The 19,384-nt window shown below is 57.6% G+C and overlaps 1 protein-coding gene across 5 annotated transcripts in view; it reads left to right on the plus strand.

Moving 5' to 3' along the window:
* SEC14L1 (SEC14 like lipid binding 1) overlaps nucleotides 1-10,745 on the plus strand; it is a 75,291-nt gene extending 64,546 nt beyond the window's left edge. For 2 of the 5 annotated variants that reach the window (XM_032320118.1, XM_032320119.1), the window contains exon 18: nucleotides 9,940-10,740. In XM_032320118.1, coding sequence (XP_032176009.1) covers nucleotides 9,940-9,967 — 28 coding nt within the window. In that variant the 3' untranslated portion in view covers nucleotides 9,968-10,740. Of the gene's footprint in view, nucleotides 1-9,939 lie in introns of all 5 variants that reach the window. The other 3 variants (XM_032320120.1, XM_032320122.1, XM_032320123.1) reach the window with 3 other exon arrangements.
* The last annotated feature ends 8,639 nt before the right edge of the window (nucleotides 10,746-19,384 follow it).

Raw genomic sequence — 19,384 nt, forward strand, 5'->3', positions numbered from 1 at the left:
ATTTGACAGACAGAGATCACAAGTAGGCAGAGAGGCAGGCAGAGAGAGAGGAGGAAGCAGGCTTCCCGCTGAGCAGAGAGCCCGATGCGGGGCTCGATCCCAGGACCCTGGGATCAGACCCAAGCCGAAGGCAGAGGCTTTAATCCACTGAGGCACCCAGGTGCCCCTAAAGAATATTTATTTACTTATTTTTTTGAGAGGGAGGCAGAGAATGTGAGAGAACCTGAGAGGGGGGAGGAGCCGGATGTGGGACTCGATCCCTGCACCCGGGATCCTGACCTGAGCCGAAGGCAGACGCTCCACCGACTGAGCCCCTCAGGTGCCCTCACTTCCAGCTCTTTAGAGCCCTCTTGGGGGCGCCCGGCAGGCTCCGACGGTGGAGTGTGCGACTCTTGGTCTCAGGGTTCTGAGTTCGAGCCCCCAGCTGGGTACGGAGATGACTTAAAAATAAAATGTTTAAAAAAAAAACACACACACACAAAAACTCTCTTTAGAAATGCTTAGGGACTGGCTGTTGCGGGCAGGAAGGCGGAGGTGGTCGGGAGCTCCAGGGCCAGCTGGGCAGCTGCCTGCGGGCGGCGAGACCGTGCCGAGTGTTGAAATACTGCAGGATCAAATTGCAACGCTCGGCGAGCCTGGCGTCCCTGCACACCTTCCCTGCTGGCCGAGAGCGCCCTCGCATGGCCCGTGTCCCCGGGGCAGGGCCAGGGGGGAGGGGGGAGGCGGGGGGGGGTGACCCTGCTGCACCCGGCCGTCAGCATTCCGGGCCGGCATTCACGCAGCACAAACGCGCAGCCTAATGACCAGCAGGCTGTCTTCCGAGAACAAGTGATTTATTTTATTGCCTCATTTTTAAACACTCCAGCGTGCCTCCCAAGAAGCTGCTTGGTTTGGGAAGTCACAAGAGAGGAGGCCAGCTGCACGCGGGGAACGCTTCTCGGCCCTCCTGTGCCCGGACGCCAGCCGGCCCCGCTGCGGACGGGCGTCGGGGCGCCGGCTCTGGCTCCCAGCGCGCGTCGGAACGAGGCACCCAGGTTGTCGTTAGGAGAAAAGGCGGACTGTCGCTCTCTCTGGCTCTGGAAGCACCCAGTGGACGCGTCTCCGTTTCAGGGGCGTCGCAGGGGTCGCCTGCAGGGGCCCCAGCCCGTCTCCAGGTAGCCGGCGGTGAAGGAGATGCACAGACCGAAGCAGGCGCGCTGGGCCTCCGTCACCGACGCTTCGGGGATCCCTGAATGGGACGTTCTGGCCTCGCGGCTGTCAGCCCTGACCAGCTCTCTGCTCTTCCCAGAGCAGGGGAAGCTCCTGAGAGGTGTCACCCGACTCTCTGGAAGGGCCATGGAGAAAGGGCAGTGGACCTTCTCCACTCCCCCAGTTTGCATCCAGCCCAGTAAGGCATGTCCGTCCGTCGTCCCCACAGCCCGTCCGCTCCGGGGTCTCCCGATGTCTGCGCTGTGGATGTCCTGGGCGGGACAGTCCCCTGCTGTGTGAGCCGCCTGGTGCACTGCGGGGTGTCCGGTGGTCTCCCTGGCCTCTCCCCTCGAGATGCCACGGGCATCCCCTTGTTGGACAGCCGACTACGGTGCTAGATGTTGCTCGTTGTCCTCTGGGTGGGTAAAACCGTCCCTGGTGAGAATCACAGTTCTAATACTCTTATGACTGGGAGGAAGAAGCTGAGGTCCAGAGAGGTTAAGACATTTGCTCAAAGTAACACAGCAAGTCTGTGGTGGTGGAACTGGGGTTTGCCCTCTTGCCCTGGGCTCCTGGTTGGTGCTTGGTCCATCGCAAACGCAGTGGCAGACGTGATGAGCGCGTCTTTAGCAAACGGTGTAATGGGACTTCATCTAGGGTCCGGCTCTCCCCTGGAAATCGCGGAGATCATGAATGAACCTCGCTGGCGGTGCAGAGAGCCGAGAGCATTTGAATGCGGGGCCCTGACCCAGACCCGCTCCCACCCGATCCTGCGCAGAGAACACAGCCTTCCTACCCGCAACAGGCAGCTTGGAGGGATGTTAACTCTCAAAGGGGCAAACATCATTTTGTTTTCAGCCAGTCTCCTGCCTCCCTTGGGATGCTACCTGACAGAGCCACCTGGCGGGGCAGGGGGCGTCTTGTCTCTGTCCCAGCACCTCCGAGAGCCCCGGGCTCTGCAGCGTGGGACCTGCCCCTTGACTGCAGCCTTCCTGCACCACTGGCCGCACGTCCGCCGACCGAGACAGATGGCCCCGCTGTGGCCCATTTTCCTGCCGGGAGCCAGCGAAACCCGGAGTCCCAGTCCTCAGCCCTGGGGAGGCTCCCAGACCTCTGCACCTCTGGAGGGTTGGTCTCCAGGTGAAATGAGCTCGCATGCATCGGGCCTGGCCCATCTGTGGGAAGGTTCTAGAACTATTAGCCGCGATGAGGGGGCAGATAATGATAGTGACGGCAGGCTGACTCGAGGCCTCACAGTCGCACACTCGGAGGTGATCACAACCGGCCCGAAACCTCCAGAGCTCTCGACTACAGCTGGGACCCAGCCCGGCCCGGTGCGGTCGTGGCTCTCCGCTGTGCCGCGCTGTCCTGCACATGCTCTCCCAGCGGATGGAGACGGGTCTGGTGTCTGAGGGAAGACACCCAGTGAGAACGGGCAGCCGGCCCTACAGCTGCGGCCTGGATGCGCAGCTGGGGGAAACCTGGGGCTCCTCCCAGCAAGGGGCACAGGCTACCTCGGGGATCACCCGATGTTTGAGAGAGAAGCTAACGAGCGCAGCCACCGTGTAGAGGTCGGCACCCTCTGACGTCTGTCTCTGAATTACGTTAGATGGGGAACAGCCTGTGAACTTGGCCCTCAGACTCAGCACTGCCCCCTGGAGACATGACCTTTACTGGGGATCTTGCGGTAGCCCCCACCTTTCCGAAGGGCCTGCTCTGGGCTCGTGCACGGTCCAGCATTTCTGGGCCTTCTGGTGGACGCACGGCCCTAACACAGACACCCGCGACCCTTCTGTCCTTACGTCTGGTTTCAGGGGTGGCTGTCGTGGGGATAAGTCACCATGCCTGCTCTGTGGACAAGGACTGCCTTGCAGCCACAGCACGGTGGCCTGGGAGAACCCACTGATCGGCCAGCCCGCTGCATTTGCCGCCATCACCAGGAACCTCCCCATGCAAGGCTCCCGCCCCTCCAGACCTTTGGGAACCGACTGAGAGGCTCTTCGACAGAAACCGCTCAGGAGGCAGCCCACGGTGTATGGCACTGTGCTCCAGAAGATTCCACCTGCCTCAAAGGACAGCTTCCTTCCAAAAACAGAACAAACTCACTGCAGGGGAGTTAGGGCACAGGCCTGGTCTGTAGGGGCATGTGATCAAGGATTGCCTTGACCTGGGCCAGAAGCCTCGGCAGGTGGACGGCTGCCTGGCCTTCCAGCAGGTGCAGCAAAGGGATGAAGAAAGCCAAGGTCTTGGGGTGAGGAGCTGTTGCCCGAGGACAGCGGCCTCCCCACGGTTCCAGAATCCTCTGGGCTGGTCTAAGGCCTGGGTCACCCTGGGCAGCTTCTCTGGTGGGACATGTGCATCTGAGAGAGTGAAAGGCCCCCCCGGGGGCCTCAAGCGCTCTGTCCTCAGATGAGCACCCATGTGCCGTTTCCAACACAGCCACTCCCCTTCCCCCTCGGTAAGAGCCACAAAGTTCTCTTTACTGCTGCCACTGTGCGTTTATCCTGGGTCCTGCGTCCTCCGGGTGATCTGTACTTGGTTTTTATTAAGTTTGAGAACCATTATGTGAAATCTCAAACACAAGGAAAAGCACAGAGTAACATTCTGAATGCCCCCATGTCCGCACCTGTGTTTAGCAGGCGCTAACACTCTGACGTGCTTGCTTCATTCCGGAAAAATCGAAATCATTTTAAAATAAATTACTGTCTTTGTGACATTTCCATCTAAAGTATCTGAGTATACATGTCTCCAGAACAAAGACATTTTTCTTCTTCAAATAAGGCCATTATCACAACCAACAAAATCCACCATAATTCCCTGAGGTCACTTAACGCCTGGTCTGTATTCAGGTCTGTCCATCACCCCCAAATGTCCTCACAGCTGGCTGTTCAAACCAGGACCCGATAAAGGACAGTGCCCGGCCCTTGATCAAGTGTCTCATGTCACTTGTCATCCAGAGCAAGACCCACCCCCCCCACCTTGGGTTTTTAATGACGTGGACCTCGGCAGAGACTGGGCCCGGTGACTTGCAGAGTGTCCCCCTTTGGGGTTTGTCCGATCCTTTCTGCTTACCGTCCGTTACTTTGTCCCTGATGTTGCTGGGAATAGGGTGTTAGATCTGAATGAGGCATGAGTAGAAGACCTTTGGCGGGAATGTCTTATGGCTGACATGTCACACGTGAAGGATGTTCTGTCAACTTGGTTCCGTAAAAGTGACTTCAGGCCTTTGCGTCCCTGGGGATTTGACTTAATCAGAGCAGTGAGAATGGATAGTGATGGGGCCAATCGGCGGGCTGCTCGGGCCGGGCCCCCGGGACCCCCAGCCCAGGCTTCTGCCGCCAGCTTTCACCAAGTTGGACTGAAGCTCATGGTCTCCAGCAGCAGGAGGACACTAGAGGAACAGATTGGCCTGGCAGGAAGGACACGGGGTAGGGGTGTAGGGAGAGCAAAGGCCAGTCGGGAGGCGCTGGGAGGTGACTCACCGTGTGACATTGGTGCCCATAGGGTAGCTCGCTGCAGGACATAGAAAAGAAAAGCCCAGAAACAGCGCGTTTGGGTGGTGCCTGCAGAAAGGCCAGTGCCTGGGAACGGAAGGGCTCCCAGCTGAGCCGCGCACGCCCTGTCCCCCAAGGTGGCATGAGATGGTGTGTGTGGCGGGGACACATGAGCCGCCAGGGAAGAGCCCTGAAGTGTAGGCTGCGGACTGCTGGCACCAGGGGACCCCCCCAGGGCTGGTCGTCATTCTGCCCGGCACACCCTCGGGGCCTACGGCATTTGGGGCGGCTCGTGAATGAATACCTCTCGGGGTCCCGTGGGGTCCTGCAGGCCATGCTGCTTGTAGGCGTCATTGTCGGGGCCAGAAAGGGAGGGGAGGCGGTGGTGAGGGCACCTGTGGTCCCAGGAGCCCAGAGACCGCACTGCCCCGCTGTGCAGGGCAGAGAGCCTCCAGACCTCCAGCGAGACTCGTGAGCAGGGCGCAGCGGATGGTCTACAGCCCAGGCGGGACGGGAGGGCAGCCGGGGGCGCCTCACCCATTGCTCCTGTCCGTGGAGGGCAGGATTGCAGCCCCCAAGCAGAACCGGGCTGGAAGGGCTCTTCCAGGGTGTCTAACTCGGTCCCAAGCTCCCCTCTCCAGCGGCCCTCGCTCGGTCGGAGAGCCCTGGTCTTAGAAAGCTGCTCACAGACGTCCAGCTCTCGCTTGCCCATGTGCCTGGTGCAGGAGCCAGCCGTAGGGCACTTGCATACCCAGAAACCTCGCTTGCCACCCCAGGCTTCCCTGGTGCCACCACCAGTACGTGCATGCACGTGTGCACATATGCACGTGTCTGTATGCATGTGTGTAGTGTGTGTGCACGTGCACACGTGTGCGTATGTACGTGTGTAGTGTGTCTGTGCATGTGCACGTGTATATGTACGTGTGTAGTGTGTGCAGGTGCACATGTGTCTGTATGCATGCGTGTGTGTGTGTGTGTGTGCATGTGCACATGTGCACGTGCGTCTGTGCACGTGTGGGCCTGTGTGTCCCCACCCCCTGTCTCTGCCTCCTCTTGAAGGTTTCAGCTCCGCCCTCCGGAGCTGCCCGACCCAGTTCCCGTGGGCCACAGCGCCACCTGCTGGAACGCACGCGGTCGGCCATCCAGACCTGGCCCGAGGAGGGAGGGCTGTCCAGACCTGGTCCGTCCCCACCCCCGCCCCCGCCCCGCCCCACGGTGGGGGAGGTTGTCTTGTGACATCCTGGGAATCCGTGAGGAAAGACAGAGGCCTGGAGTCCTGGGCAGCATGCATAGGCGTCCAACCCCCAGAGTTGGGCTTGGATGTTCAGTGGACGCTCCCTCCAGGACTGATCTTCCCGAGCCTCATTCCACCAAGTAGGGGGTCACTGCCCGGCAGTCCTCCTGCAGGCACCCAGGGCTGTTCCTTCCCCAGCTTAAAGACGGGAGACTGAGGCCCAGAGAAGCTGCAACCAGTAGGTAGAGGACCTGAGATTCTGGCCCAGGTTAGTTGGCTCCAGTCCCCTATGGCTCTCTCTGCTTTGCCTAACCTGAGGACCTTTACTTAGAGGCCACCTCCTCCAGGAAGCCTTCTCTGACCCCTCCACATTCGGGTGGGTGCTCCTGCTCTGTGCTCAGCTAGCAACCTGTATTCCCCATTTTAGTTGCTTACGCCAGGTTGCTTACCTGGACCACATTGACCTTCCCCCCAACCTCCACCCCCAGTTTGTGAGCTCCTTGTCACTTGTATCTTGTTTGCCTGCCTTGTGTAATGACCCAAACCTTTAACTGCATAACTTTGAGTTAATTATAAGGGTCAGAGAGCTATGAAGAAGGGGTGAGGTCAGAGGATGTACCAAAAGCCTGTTTCTTACTGTGTTTCCCTGGACTCTTTAAGAAGTGCTCCTCCCGGGAAGATGTTGAGTCGGGCTCTGAGTAGCACGGTGGCAGGACCCACGTCTGCTGTGCTCACAGATGGTGGCCAGAAGCCTTGTCTGTCAGCTTGGGGGCAGCCCTGGAAGCTGGTCGCATGTCCCTTGTGGCAAGGCCACTGACTTGTCACCCGGCGCTTCCCATCCCCAGCCCTCCCCCACCCTCTTCCTAAACCATGTGGGACCAGCTGCACCATGGCCCTCTGAGGTGGCTCCCACTGATGCCCCCAGGTGCTGGGAATCCCAGGGATCGGCCGCACGCCTGGGCTCCTGCGCCACTCCCAGGTGGGATCCTGCCCTTCTGCTCCCAGAGGCCAGAGCTCCCCGTCGACTCAGGCTCCAGCACCTCCCCAGGGCTCTGGACAGACCCACTGTGCTCTTTCAGCCCAGAACTTACTATCTTCCTTACTGCGGTGGGACGGCTCAGCCGATGGCCTCGGCTGAATGACATCAGCCTCCTCCACTCAGTGCGCGGGGGCAGAGTCCCAAGGTGTCCTGACTCCCAGCCCTGCCGTGCCGTCGGCTGCTCCTGGTTGTGCTGCCAAGTGCCAGTCTAGACATGGCTCCAACAGGTTAACAGGTGCCCTCGGGGGCCCCAGGGAGCTCACCTTGAAACGGGGAGATTATCATGGTGGGCCACACCTAAGCACAGAACGCTTTCCCATCTGGGGTTCCATAGCTCAGAAAGCAATTGATGGAGTGAAAGCAGCCTGTGGAAGGGGAGGAAGTATTTGTAAACACAGCCACCTCAGGGTCGAGCCCAAACTCCATCAAGGTCTCGGAAGGCCCCTCCTGCCTGGCCCCCCACCGACTGTGCCCTCATGGGCCACGTTCGCCTTCCTCTCAGCACACTGGGAGGAATCCCCCCCGCCCAAGCACAGAGTGCCGTCACCCCAGTGAGGCTCTCCCCTCGGCTGCCAGGACTCAGCTCACTATTGCCTCCTCCAGGAAGCCTTCCTTGGTTCCCCCAGTCTGGATTCGATGCTGCCGGCGCTCTCCTGGCTTCCTGTCATTATCCCCCACGGAAGCCCCCGACGTCACTGCACGTGTCGTCTTTGTGTCTCTGCTTCTGTGTCCATCTGGGCCGGAAGCCCCTGGGGTAGGGAGGCCGTCACCATGGTCGTCTCAGCACCCCGTGCCGCGTCTGCCCACGTCTCTACTTGACCTGAGGCCTCCTCCTTCCGGCTCGCGTGCAGTGCCCCCTGGACGCCGGCACGGACGCCTCGGCCCGCCGTGTATTTATTTTCACTCGGCTCCGTGCTTACATTTCCTTCAAGACTTCCTCTTTGAGCCTGGATTATCTAGAAGCGTGTTGTTTCATTTCCAAGCGTTTAGAGATTTTCCTTGTGTGTCTGTTGTTCATTTTCCAGCTGGACACTGTTACGGTCAGAGAATGTGTCCGGCGTGAGTTCCGTGGTAAAAAACGTGTTGAGGTTTCTTTGGTGGCTCAGGACCTGCAGGTCTTGGAGAATGTTCCCTGGGCACTTGATCACGATGTGTCTTCTCCTGGGGCGCCTGCGGGGCTCCGTCGTTCCGCGTCTGCCTTCGGCTCAGGTCATGATCTCGGGGTCCTGGGATGGAGTCCCGCATCGGGCTCGCTGCTCCGCGGGGAACCTGCGTCTCCCTCCCTCTCTGCCCCTGCTCGTGCGCTCTTTCTCTCTCTCCATCTCAAATAAGTAAATAAAATCTTTTTTAAAAATTTGTCTTCTCCTGTTGGGTGGAGTCTCCCGGGTCTGTAGGTGGGATCCCGGGACGGATGGAGCCGTCAGATCCCGCTCGGCCTGGCCGGCATTCAGTCGGTTCGCTCCATCGCTCGCGGACCGGGACGGGGGCCGGAGTCCCCACATGCGCCCGTGGGCCCGTTTGTGCATTCAGCCCCGCTTGTCTCGGTCTGTGAGCTGCGAGGCTGCGCTGCTTGGCGCACGCACGGGCATCTGAAGGATGACTGTGTCTCTGTCCATTCGTCTTTCTGTCGTCATGTGACGTCCCTGTTGGTCTCTGGTAATTTTGTCTGCTCTGAAGCCGACTTTATTTCATATGAATACAGCCACGCGTGCTTTAAAAGAATCGTTGGCACGGCGTGTCTTTTTCCCACTCTTACTTCTGGTCTCCAGGCTCACCCGGCTTGAAGAGCGGCTGCGAGCGGCGTCTGGCCGGTCCTGCGTTTTCCCTCTGATCCACGGCCTCTGCCTTTCGTGAGTGGGTCTCGACCGCGCCCCCGTTTAAGGCTTAGCGCCGCCGCTAGAGGGTGTGAGGGGTTTTGCTGTGTTTTCTGGGCATCAGGGTCTCCTTCCTTTGCTTCTCTTTCGTTGCCCACCCGAGGCAATATTTTAGGACCCCGTGTTGGGGTTTTATGGTGTTTCTGAGGTTCTGTGTGCGTTTCTGCACACGTGGGCATGCCCCCCCCCCACGGCGAACCGTCCAGGGCCGACCCGGGTGCGTTAGCATTTCGGGTGGAAACTTACGCAGCTGCACCCTTGGGGGCCGTGACCCTCCCCTCTTCAGTGTCGGAGTCCGGGCCGGCCCTGACCTCCCACACATCCGCTTCGGAAGCCTCCCGAGGACGGACGTCTGTCGTCCCGAAGCGCGTTTCTGCTCTTTCCATCATCCCCGATTCCTTCCTGAGGCTCAAGATACCTTCTTTTACTATTTCCCTTCTGCTGGAAGAACTTCCTCTAAGCCATTCTCCGGGGATATGCCTGCTCGCCAGAATTCCTCTGGTCTCCTCCGTCACAGGATGTCTTTTTCCCCCGTCGCTCCTGAAGGGGACTTGGGCCAGACTGAAGGCGGATGGCTCACGGCTCTGGTTCCTGCAGCTCCTCTGTGGGCCGCGCTCCCAGCACCGGGGCTGATTCACAGCCAGAGCCGGGCGGGGACAAAGGGCTGCACGCCCGGTGCCGCTCAGTGGGAGGGAATAGAGAGCACCCCTGGGCCCGTGCTTCTGGTGGGGCGCCTGCCCTGGGCTCTGGGTGTCTGGGTGAGTAAGGGGAGCCCTTGCCTGGCCAAATATGGTTGGGGGTTCTGCCCAGCATGCCTGCTGTTTTAGGGGCCTCTCCCTGGGCCCAGGACAGAATGAGCCTACTTGGCGGCCTTCTGTTGCTGAGTTGGGGCTTGGGAAGCACGTGTCTGGGTCTGGGGCACGGTGCAGGCAAGAGGTCCTACGGCGCCTGGCGGCTCATTGTTCCTGATCGGTCTCGGGCTCCCCGCCACCTCCGCTTCTCCTTCTGCTCTTCGGGATCCCTTGTGGGTTGCCTCTGGTATCCCCCCTAGGGCGTGTAGGGTCCTTCGCAGAGAGGCGGGAAGAGACACGTCCACACCCTCTTTTCCAGACTCGAAGTCCCTCGATACGAAGACTGAGTGACAGTGGGTCTGTTTGAAGGAAGCGGTGACCACAGGCCCCTGTGAACAGCAGGGTGAGTGCCTCACGCCAGAGTCACAAGGTCCGGGCTGGACGGCAGGTCAGCCAGCTCCCGTCACAGCCCCGCAGCCGGGGAACTCAGGAGCGGCCGTCCCCACGGCGTCCAGCGGGACCGCTCGCATCTGCTCTCCGCTGTTGGCTGGGGGACCGGCCGACAGCCGACCGCGGCCCAGCTACAGCCGCCGAGAGACGGGGAGAGGGGAGAAGCCCCAGCAGAGACACCTGGAAGACACGCCCCACGCCCCGCAGCCGGTCTCCCCGGGGACTGGAGGGGTTTGTGGGGACGCACGCGCCAGCCTTTCTGAGCGGCCTCCCGAGACAGGGGCCCCTTCCTCTCCCGCCCAGACCGCCGTTCCCTGTGGCCCGGGTGCTGAGCCTCCTTCAGCAGCAAGTGGGGTGGGGACCGCACACCTCCAGGGGCGCTGCGGGCACCATGGGCCGCTGTCTTCCCGCCGTAGGAGGCCTAGGAAATTCGGACGGACTCAGTGCACGTCCCAGTTCCGGAGGAACCCATCAGCACCCCCCGATCCCCTACCCCTGCCTTCTCGCCCCTCTGCTGGGGCAGCCCTTGGGGGATGAGGGCAAGAAGGAAGGGGCCAATTCTTTCCCTTCCTGTTCTCTTACCTTCCCTAGAAATTGCCTTTCCGCGTCCCTCCGTGTGCTGTGAGGAAGCGGGCAGTGGGAGGCCTGGGTCACACACAGGAGAGCTGGACCGGCCGGGCCCTGGGATGAGCTGGGGGGGCCCAGGACGACGAGAGCCCCTTGTCCAGTCCTGCCCCGGGCTGCAGCGAGGCAGAGCCCTGGAAGGTTTCTGAAGCCCGGGTGTTCGCACAGGGCTGGTCTCTCTCTCTCTCTCAGACGGCACCAGACCGGGCCAGGAGGGTTGATCCCACTCCGAGTCCTGGTGGCTGCCTCCTGCCCCCCGCATCTTTCCTGCTGGGGCCTGTCTGTGGCTCCCCAGGCACGGGCCCTACTCCCACCCCCAGGCCGCCGGCTTTGTTGCCAGCTGGGCCCTGCTCTCGCCTCCTTCAACATGGGCGGCCTTCCCCGACAGGCACCCACCGTTCCACGGAAGCCTGTAATTTCCGAGGGCTGAGTCACCGCTGGCTGGCTAGACAGTTCAGCGTGCTGCCCGGCCCGGGGCCGTGAGGTGAGCTACTGGGACCTGTGCCCTGAGGTGAGGTGCCCAGGGACCGATTTCCAGGAAGCCTGGCCTGTGAGTAAGTCTTCAAATGCAAAGAGCCAGGCAGAGTAACTGCACCTTTGTTCCCTCCCCCGACCCGAGTCAGGAGCCGCCGGGCTCCCTGTGACTGGGTTCCAGCATGTCCAGCGGGCTCTCTCTGATGCTCTGGGGTTTGGGAGGAAGCCTGCACATTTCAGGGAGGGTGCTGGGCATGCCATGCAGAACAGTCCAGTAGAGGGCTACTGGAGAGCCTGGGATGGAGTTGAGGCTCACCCACTGAGTGGCTGTGTGACCTTCCCCAGGTGACTTCACCTCTCTGTGCTTCCGTTCCCCACCTGTGGATGGGACTGTGATGGGGCTGCAGTGAATCAGTGCAGAGAGACCCCAGGGGCAGGTCATGATCCCAGAGTCCTGGGATCACACCCCTCGTTGGGCTCCCTCCTCCTCGAGGAGCCTGCTTCCTCCTCTCCTTCTGCCTGCCTCTCCCCCTACCCAGAGCCAGAAGAACTCTTCTTGGAAGGCAGGAGGAGACACCATCTTCTGTCTGCTTCATGCCCTGCCCCAAATCCCTGACACCTTAGAATCGGGGTTTGGGGAAATACAGAGAGATGTGTGAATTAAGGTCTTGCAAAATCTGCCCCACGCAGGGACCCTTTGGCAGCCCTGTGGTCTCTGGGGGCTGTTGGACTGTCCACATTCCAAGACAGGGGGATGGCACAAGGCGATTTAGTCTAGTTACAGGATTGCCTGGGTTGGTCCCTCTGCTGCATCCGTGTTTGTCCCGGTGCTGGAAGGGGCTGCCCGGGGGCGGGGAGGGGAGGCCCAGGTTGATCTCGGGAGTGGGGGGACAAGCAGATCTCATCTCTTTTAACGTTGAACGGGCATTTAGGAAAACGAGCCGTCACTGCAGACAGCTGCCGCCACCGTCACCCACCCCCGGGCGCAGGTCCTGACCCGCGGCCGGCGAGTCTGCGGGACGTCCTGGGAGCCCCAGAAGCTGGTGTGGGAGGAGGATGGTGCTGGCCGTCTCCGAGTGCTCCCAGGGCTGGACGGTGAATCGGGGTCCTTTTATTCTATTGTGGTAAAATACACATAATGCGAAATTTACCACAGTAGCCCCTTCTCAGCACCCTGCTCCGGGGCACTGACTCTGTTGTCTAGCTGTCCCCACGTCAGTGTCCAGAGCTCTTCCATCTTGCAGAACTGAAATTCCGTCCCCATGACACATGACCCCCAGCCCCCGGCCCCCACCCTACTGTCTCAAGGAATCCGACTGCTCTAGGGACGTCAGAGAAGGCGAAGCCTACAGGGTCTGTCTTTATGGTCCTTTTAGACGTGGGCTTCCTGTGTGTGGTTCCCAATTCCATCTTCCTGACTTCTCACTCACTGGCTGGAAGCCCCTTCCCGAGAGCCATGACAGGAAGAACACTGGCTCCCCAGGCCCCAGACTGGAGCCTGACAGGGTCACGGAGTTGTGCAGGTAGGACTCAGGGAAGAGGGTATATTTCGGGGCTCCTGAATGTACACCGGAAAGATGAAATACTTCAGGGCACCTGGGCGGCTCAGTTGGTTAAGGTCTGACTCTTGATTTCGGCTTGGGTCATGATCTCGTGGTCATGGGATCAGGCCCTGCGTGAGCGCAGAGCCTGATACAGGATTTCTCTCCCTCTGCCCCTCCCCCACTCTCTCTCTCTCTCTCTCTCTCTCTCTCAAATAGATGAATCTTAAAAAAAAGATCAACTATTTCAAGCATCAGAAAAATGGAGAGCCATAGAGCAGAGACCTGTCACACCGCCTACGCTAGCAAAGGTGAGCGTCTGTCACATGGGAGTCACACCCTCCTCCCCTCTCTCCCCGTAAGTGTTAACAACACGATGCCACAACATTAAATTGAAGGCCCCTCTGTACCCACTGGGACCCCATTCTTCCTCCTTCCTCAGAGCTAACTGTTGTCCTAATGTCTTTGCTTTTATAATTTTATACTTTTTTTTCCTTGTAGACGTATTTGTAAGCAACACCCAGAATCGTGTGTGCTAACCTTCCTGTTCCCATCATGCGGCAGGGTTGGCTGTGGGACTTCCCTCGGCCGTTCCGTTTCGTGGTTTTATTTACCATGTCTGTCCCCTCTTCCTCTCTTCCGTTGGATTGAGAAGGTTTTCGCATTCTCTCTCTCTCTCTTTTTAAGATTTTCTTTTTTTTTATTAAAACTTTTTTTTAAAGATTTTATTCATTTGACAGAGAGAGAGAGAGACCAAGCGCACGTCCACAAGCAGGGGCAGCAGCGGGCGGAGGGAAAGACAGAAGCAGGGAGCTGGGAGCCCAACGGGGACCTCGATCCCAGGACCCTGGGAGCACGACCCGAGCTGAAGGCAGACGCTTTACCCACTGAGCCCCCCAGGCGTCCCTCACTATAAATTTTTATAGCAACGTTGAAAGTTACTCGTTATTTCTCTCCTCTGGGAGCTTGAGCTTCCCACTGAACATAACCCCCCACCACCGACCCCAGGCTTCATTCTTACTTTTAGAATTTCAGTTCCACTCCTTAACACGCCGAATCAGTTACTGGATTTTCATTATCGATCGCAATTAAATTAACCGGCATGGTTTCTGTGTTCACCCGTGTTTCTGGCTGCCTTCTCTTCCCTCCTGGCTTGACTTTCCTTCCCGCTGAAGTTCACCCTTCGGTAAATTTTCGGGGACGGTTTGTGGTTAGCGAACTCTCTCCTTACAGTTTGCATGTTGAAAATGGGCTTTGTTGTCACTGCTGAGTAAGAGCTTAGCTGGCTCCAGGATTCTAGGATGGGAGCTGGGTTCCTGCAGCCCTTGGACCGATTGCTCCAGACTGCAAGAAACCTGCTGAATTCTCATTTCTCTGTGGATGATCTTTTTGTCTCTGATAGCATTCCAGACTTTTCTCCGTGTCCTCAGATGGGCTGCAGGTTTGCCAAGGCGTCTCTAATTATGAATGGGTATTTATTTATCTGGTACAGCACGTTTCTTTTTTAGTTTCTAAGGGTTTTCAGCAGTTATGTTTTAGAACATGATTCTTTGTATTCTTCCTTCCATTCTCTTCTTCTGAAGCCCCTGTGAGATGTATTCTGGAACTTCTGCTCTGTGCTCCTGCATTTCTTGCCTGTAACTTCTTGTTCTTATCTGCTTCGTTTGTCTATTTCTGGGTCACGTTCTGCATGATGTCTGCCAACTACCTCATTCCTCAGTGTGTCCAAAACATACATCCTGTCTGTCGAGCTTTAACTTTCCTACTTCTCATTTCCAGGAGGGCCAGTTGATTCTTTATCATGACGGTTCGGTTCTGTTTCATTTAAGCTGGTTTTGCTTTCATAATTTTTTCTCTTCTTTGATGTTTCTTTGATGTTCTTAAACACTTCATTTGAAAATCATTTTCAGAGGCATCTGGGTGGCTCAGTTGGTTAAGCATCAGACTCGTGATTTCGGCTCAGGTCATTTTCAGGTTCCTCTATTATTTCCACTTCACCGGGAGGAACTTTATATCTGCTTGGTTGATCTTCTTGATTGTCTTTATCAGTATTAACTTTGCGCATGTCTTGGGGATCAGGTTTGTAGGTTAATCTCCAGCCGATGCTTCTGTCTCTCCAATCTCTTCCACTACCCAGCCATCCCCCGTTGTTCAGCTGCCTCCACCTGGCCTGCTGGGGGGCCCCAGTGCAGAACAATGAAGCCATGTGTTGTTGGCTCAGAGTGCCCATTTCCTGGGGGGATGTTGCGGACGCAGCTGCTGAGTCCATGGGCGTCATGACTCAGAAACTATGGTTACTCCCTTCCACTTCTCTGGGCACACAGCTGGGAGCCCGGACCCAGCCCCCGCCTCCTTTCAGTGTCTGTTCCTTGGGGATGGGGATCTTAGATTTTCTTCCGGTTATGTCTCTTAAGTTTCTCTTTTTACAGTTTATCTGCCTTTGCTATATGAGATAAATTGGAAAATTGAATTGGAAGTGCCATCTACTTTTTTAAGCTTTAAATATTTCCTTTTACTATAAATCCATAAAAAATAGAAAACCAGTGTAAATTTTCAGTTTCCTGGAATGTAGTGGGTTTGGAGGTTCACTTTTAAAAATGAAACCTCATCAAGATGACCCAAATGTGAGCTCAGCTGCACATTTTCCCCCTCCATAGTGGCGGACCCTGCCAGCTGAGTGCAGGCAACAGATAATAAATTAGTGTTCCCATTTCAAAGTTGGAGGCAATAATATCTCCTTGTAAGGTAAATGGGGTAAGCTTCTTTCTGTTGGAAGCCTCTTTGCTAACTGAACTTAATTTTTTTAGAAATTATTTTATTGAATTACAGCACGATACGGCAAAGTGCACACATCCTACGTGATCACGTGATGAGCCTCTGTACAGGGACTTAGCAGGGTGGCCTCCATCCAATCCTGGGCAAGCCTGTGGCCTTGGGAAGGTCATGGTCTCCATTCCGTGGGTAAGGAAATGAAAGATCAGAGAGGTTAAGTGCTTTTTCCAAGGTTCCCAGCTAGGAAGAGCCATAATAGGGAGGGCACAGCCAGGCCTCAGGGAATAGCTCTGAGAGGTCCAGGCTGCGGCTGGGCAGGGGAGGGGAGCATCTACACAGGAAAGGAAAATTTTAGAAGAAATACCAGTCCTTTGAACATCTTAGGCTTTTACAAAAGAAGAAAAAAAAAAGCAAACAGAAACAAGAAACCCACATCTCTGCATTGTTCTTATTTGTCTCATTTTGCTTCCGATGGCCCCTGCCCCCAGCCTGGTGTCTGGGACCCGATTGGGGGATGGTCAAAGCTCCTCTCCAGGACTGCCAGCCTAGATCCTGGGGCTGAGGCCCGAGTTTCCAGATTTAGCAAGCAAAAGTACAGGATGCCCAGTTACATGCTAATTTCAGATAAACAATAATTTTTTTCAGGTATGCCTTTATGTCTTAAAAACTACTTGGGATGTAGTCATACTACAGAAAATATTTGCTGCTCACCTGGAAGTTCAAATCTCACGGGGCGTTCTGTGTTTGGTCCTGCAACTTGACCGAGGGACACCCACAGAGCACAAGGGCTGAGCGGAATGTGCCCAGAGCGCCAGAGGGTGCCTGCCCCCCCCCCCGCCCCAGCTCTGTGACCCGTGGCACCTGCACTGCAGCCCCTGGCAGGCCTTGTATTTACTTATGCTTTTAATGAGAGCGAATTAAGATTCACTTACTCTGGAGAACTGTGACATGATGGCTCTTATGAGAAGTGGAGACACCTGGCTTTTCTCTGCCTGGCGTGTCCCGCGTGGGGCTCCGCGGTCCCATGTTTATGGCACCGGGGGGAGGGAAGGCCGCTCCTGCCCTCACTCACTCACCGTCCACCTGGGGACGGGGGGAGCCCGCTGTCACACCGCAGCCCCACCACAGCCCGGAGCAGACGTTCTCGCCATGGGACAGGGGAGGAAACAGAAGCACAGACTTCGCTCCTGCAGGGGCCCATCCCGGTGACATGTGGAGCTCTGGGATGTCCACCCGGGCCCTGGGGTTTCCCTGCAGCAGGCCGGTGGCTCGAGCCCAGGGAGCACTTGGGAAAGCTCCACCGCCAGACCTCCTGACCGAACGGGCCTGGCCCAGGGCCTGGTGGGGAGCTCTGAAAGCTCGCCGGGCGATGCCAGGGGACAGAGACGAATCTGGCATCTCCCCGCAGCTCCTCCCGCCCCGTGGAGAAGGAGGAGGAGGAACTCCGGGGTGCTGAGGCCTGAGGGCATGCTGGGGGCACAGGGGGGCACGAGCAGAGGCACAGAGGGAGGCTGTGCTCCTGGGCCAGTAGAGGGCTGAGCTCCAAAGGCGGGCTTGCCTCTGGCTTTCCTCTCCACCTTGCTGGGGATTCCCGTTACCTCCACCCCCCAGCCCCGCCGCAGCTGAAAGCATGGGTGCGGTGTCGGCGAGGGTGCCAGGCTCTTTCCCGCCTTGCCACGGGGCCTGGCGATTTTCCCATCGGAAAGCTCATCCTGGCTCCTCCTCCTGGAGGGCAGTGGCGGGGAGAGGAGGAGCGGGCAAGGCCGGCAGGAAGTGACAAGGGCAAGGGAGAGCAGGCCCAGGGTCAGCGGGCCTTCATGCGCAGCTGGCGTCGGAGTCTGGGTGGCCCTCCCCGCCCCCACGGACCAATGGCCCTCCCATGGGCATCCTTTCCCAGAGCATGTCCCGGGGAACCCGCAAGGCACTCATAATAAGAATCCTGGTGTCCTAAGTCTGGGAAACGCTATGTACTGTAACTCTGGTCAGAGCCTCACAACATCCACGAGCACATTAAAGGCTCTGAGAAGTCCTACAGCAAAATGCTGCCCGTTAGTTTTGTTTGATGTAAGTGTGGACGCTTAGTGACCTCAGAGCCCCTCTCCATATAACGAGGAGCCCCGAGAGCGTCGTGGAATGCATCCTGGGGACGGACAGTGGCTGCTCCCTAGCGCCCCAAGAATGGGTCCTGAGAGAGGGGCGGGAAGTGGAGGCGTCCGCAGTGCCAGGTCAGTCTTCCAGAAGGGCCCCCCTTCCTCGGGTGCCGGTGAGGAGGGAATCGCCTTCTCTGAGGAGTGGCTGAGCCCGGGGCCAGGACGGATCTGCCTCCCGGAGCCTCAGTTGCTGTTTGCAGCCCGACCTGGACGAGAGGCGGATTCAGACTCAGGATCTGCGGGCCCAGCGCTGGCTTTTGCGGCCTCAGGAGAAGCCGTGTTTCCTGGGGAGGGAAATCCCAGCATGGGGGCCCTGGGTGACCTTGGACTCTGTGTCGCATGTCCTGCAGAATGGGCTCACGAGAAAACTTCCCTGGGAATGAAGGTTAAAGTTGCTTTGAAAGTCAGCCGTCCAGACTGCCGTGAGGTAGAAAAAACCTTGCTTGAGGTCCTAATAATGATGAGTTTGAGTGTAAAAGATCTGACAGTCAGGCAAAGCTGGGAAAGTGTACCTAGGCCGACCTCAAAGACAGGTGTCTGTGGACACAGCTAAGGATATCCATTGACACGAGCCTGTCCATGTGCGCCCACGGCGTGGATGGCTGTTTTCTCAGATGAGAGAGCAAAGTGCCTTTGTCATGGAAAACACAGAAAAATACAAGGAAGAAACCAAGTTACCCATAATCCCACGATGGGTGGGCACTAATGTTAGCCTCCGGTGCAGCATTTCCTATATTTTAATGTTCTTCTCCTACTATACACATCACGTTTCTGTTTTCCAGACAAGATCTCTGTGTAGCTACAGCCACTGAAGCCTTCTTTTTATTTTTTAGTAAAGTCTGTGCCTGACTTAGGGCTTGACCTCATGACCCCGAGGTCAAGTGTTGCACACTGCCCTCCAATGACTGAGCCTAGCCCGTGACCATCATTTCTTAAAAATAACTTATTGAGATGAACATCACATAAAATAAAAAAAACCACATAAGGCGAGCAAGTCGGTGGCATTGGACGCTTTCACGGCGTGCGACCAGCCCCCTATCTAGTTCCAGAACTTTTCTGGAGTCTGACCGAGGCTGTGTGTACTCCTCCACCAAAGAAGGGGGCTGTGACTTCTCGAACACTAAAGCTGTTACCGAATACTGGCTTTAATTGCCTGCACTGCCGGCAGCTGCTGAGAAGGTCCAGCCTGCACCTGCTGTCCATGTGTCTGTCTGTTCCCCTCCACCGTCCAGCGGACTCTGGGAGGGAACTTGACAGCCGAGACCGGCCTCTGAGGCCCAGACGCAGACACCACGGCCCAGCTGACGGCTCCCCTTGGATGCCTGAAAGCCTCCCCAACACGACGTGCCTGAAGCCCAGCCTGTCGTCCGTCTCTCTTTCCTCTCTCTCAGCGTCCTGATGCAGCCCAACCCCAGGCCCAGGTGACTTCACCTCCGGGGCTCCTTTCTGATACGCTGCAGTTTCTCTCTTTGAGTCTTGCCACCCCCCTCCCCTGCCCCCATCATCATCCTCGCCTGGGACCCTGCCTTAGGCTCCCCCTGGGCTCTGGCCCCCCCTCCTGTCACTTGCAGTCCGTCTAGAGCTGCTGTTTCAGAGGGCCGGTCTGCTCACGCCAGCCCCACTCCTTCGTTCTTGGAACTGTCCCATGACCTCCCATTCTTTTTAGGATAAAGGTCCATGTTGTTATTGTGCCTGGAAGGCCTGCTTCCTCACCATTTTTCCAGCTTCTCTGGGCTCAAGCCTCCTGTGTCGT

Source organism: Mustela erminea, chromosome 18 (assembly GCF_009829155.1).
Source record: "Mustela erminea isolate mMusErm1 chromosome 18, mMusErm1.Pri, whole genome shotgun sequence".
Lineage (NCBI taxonomy): Eukaryota > Metazoa > Chordata > Mammalia > Carnivora > Mustelidae > Mustela > Mustela erminea.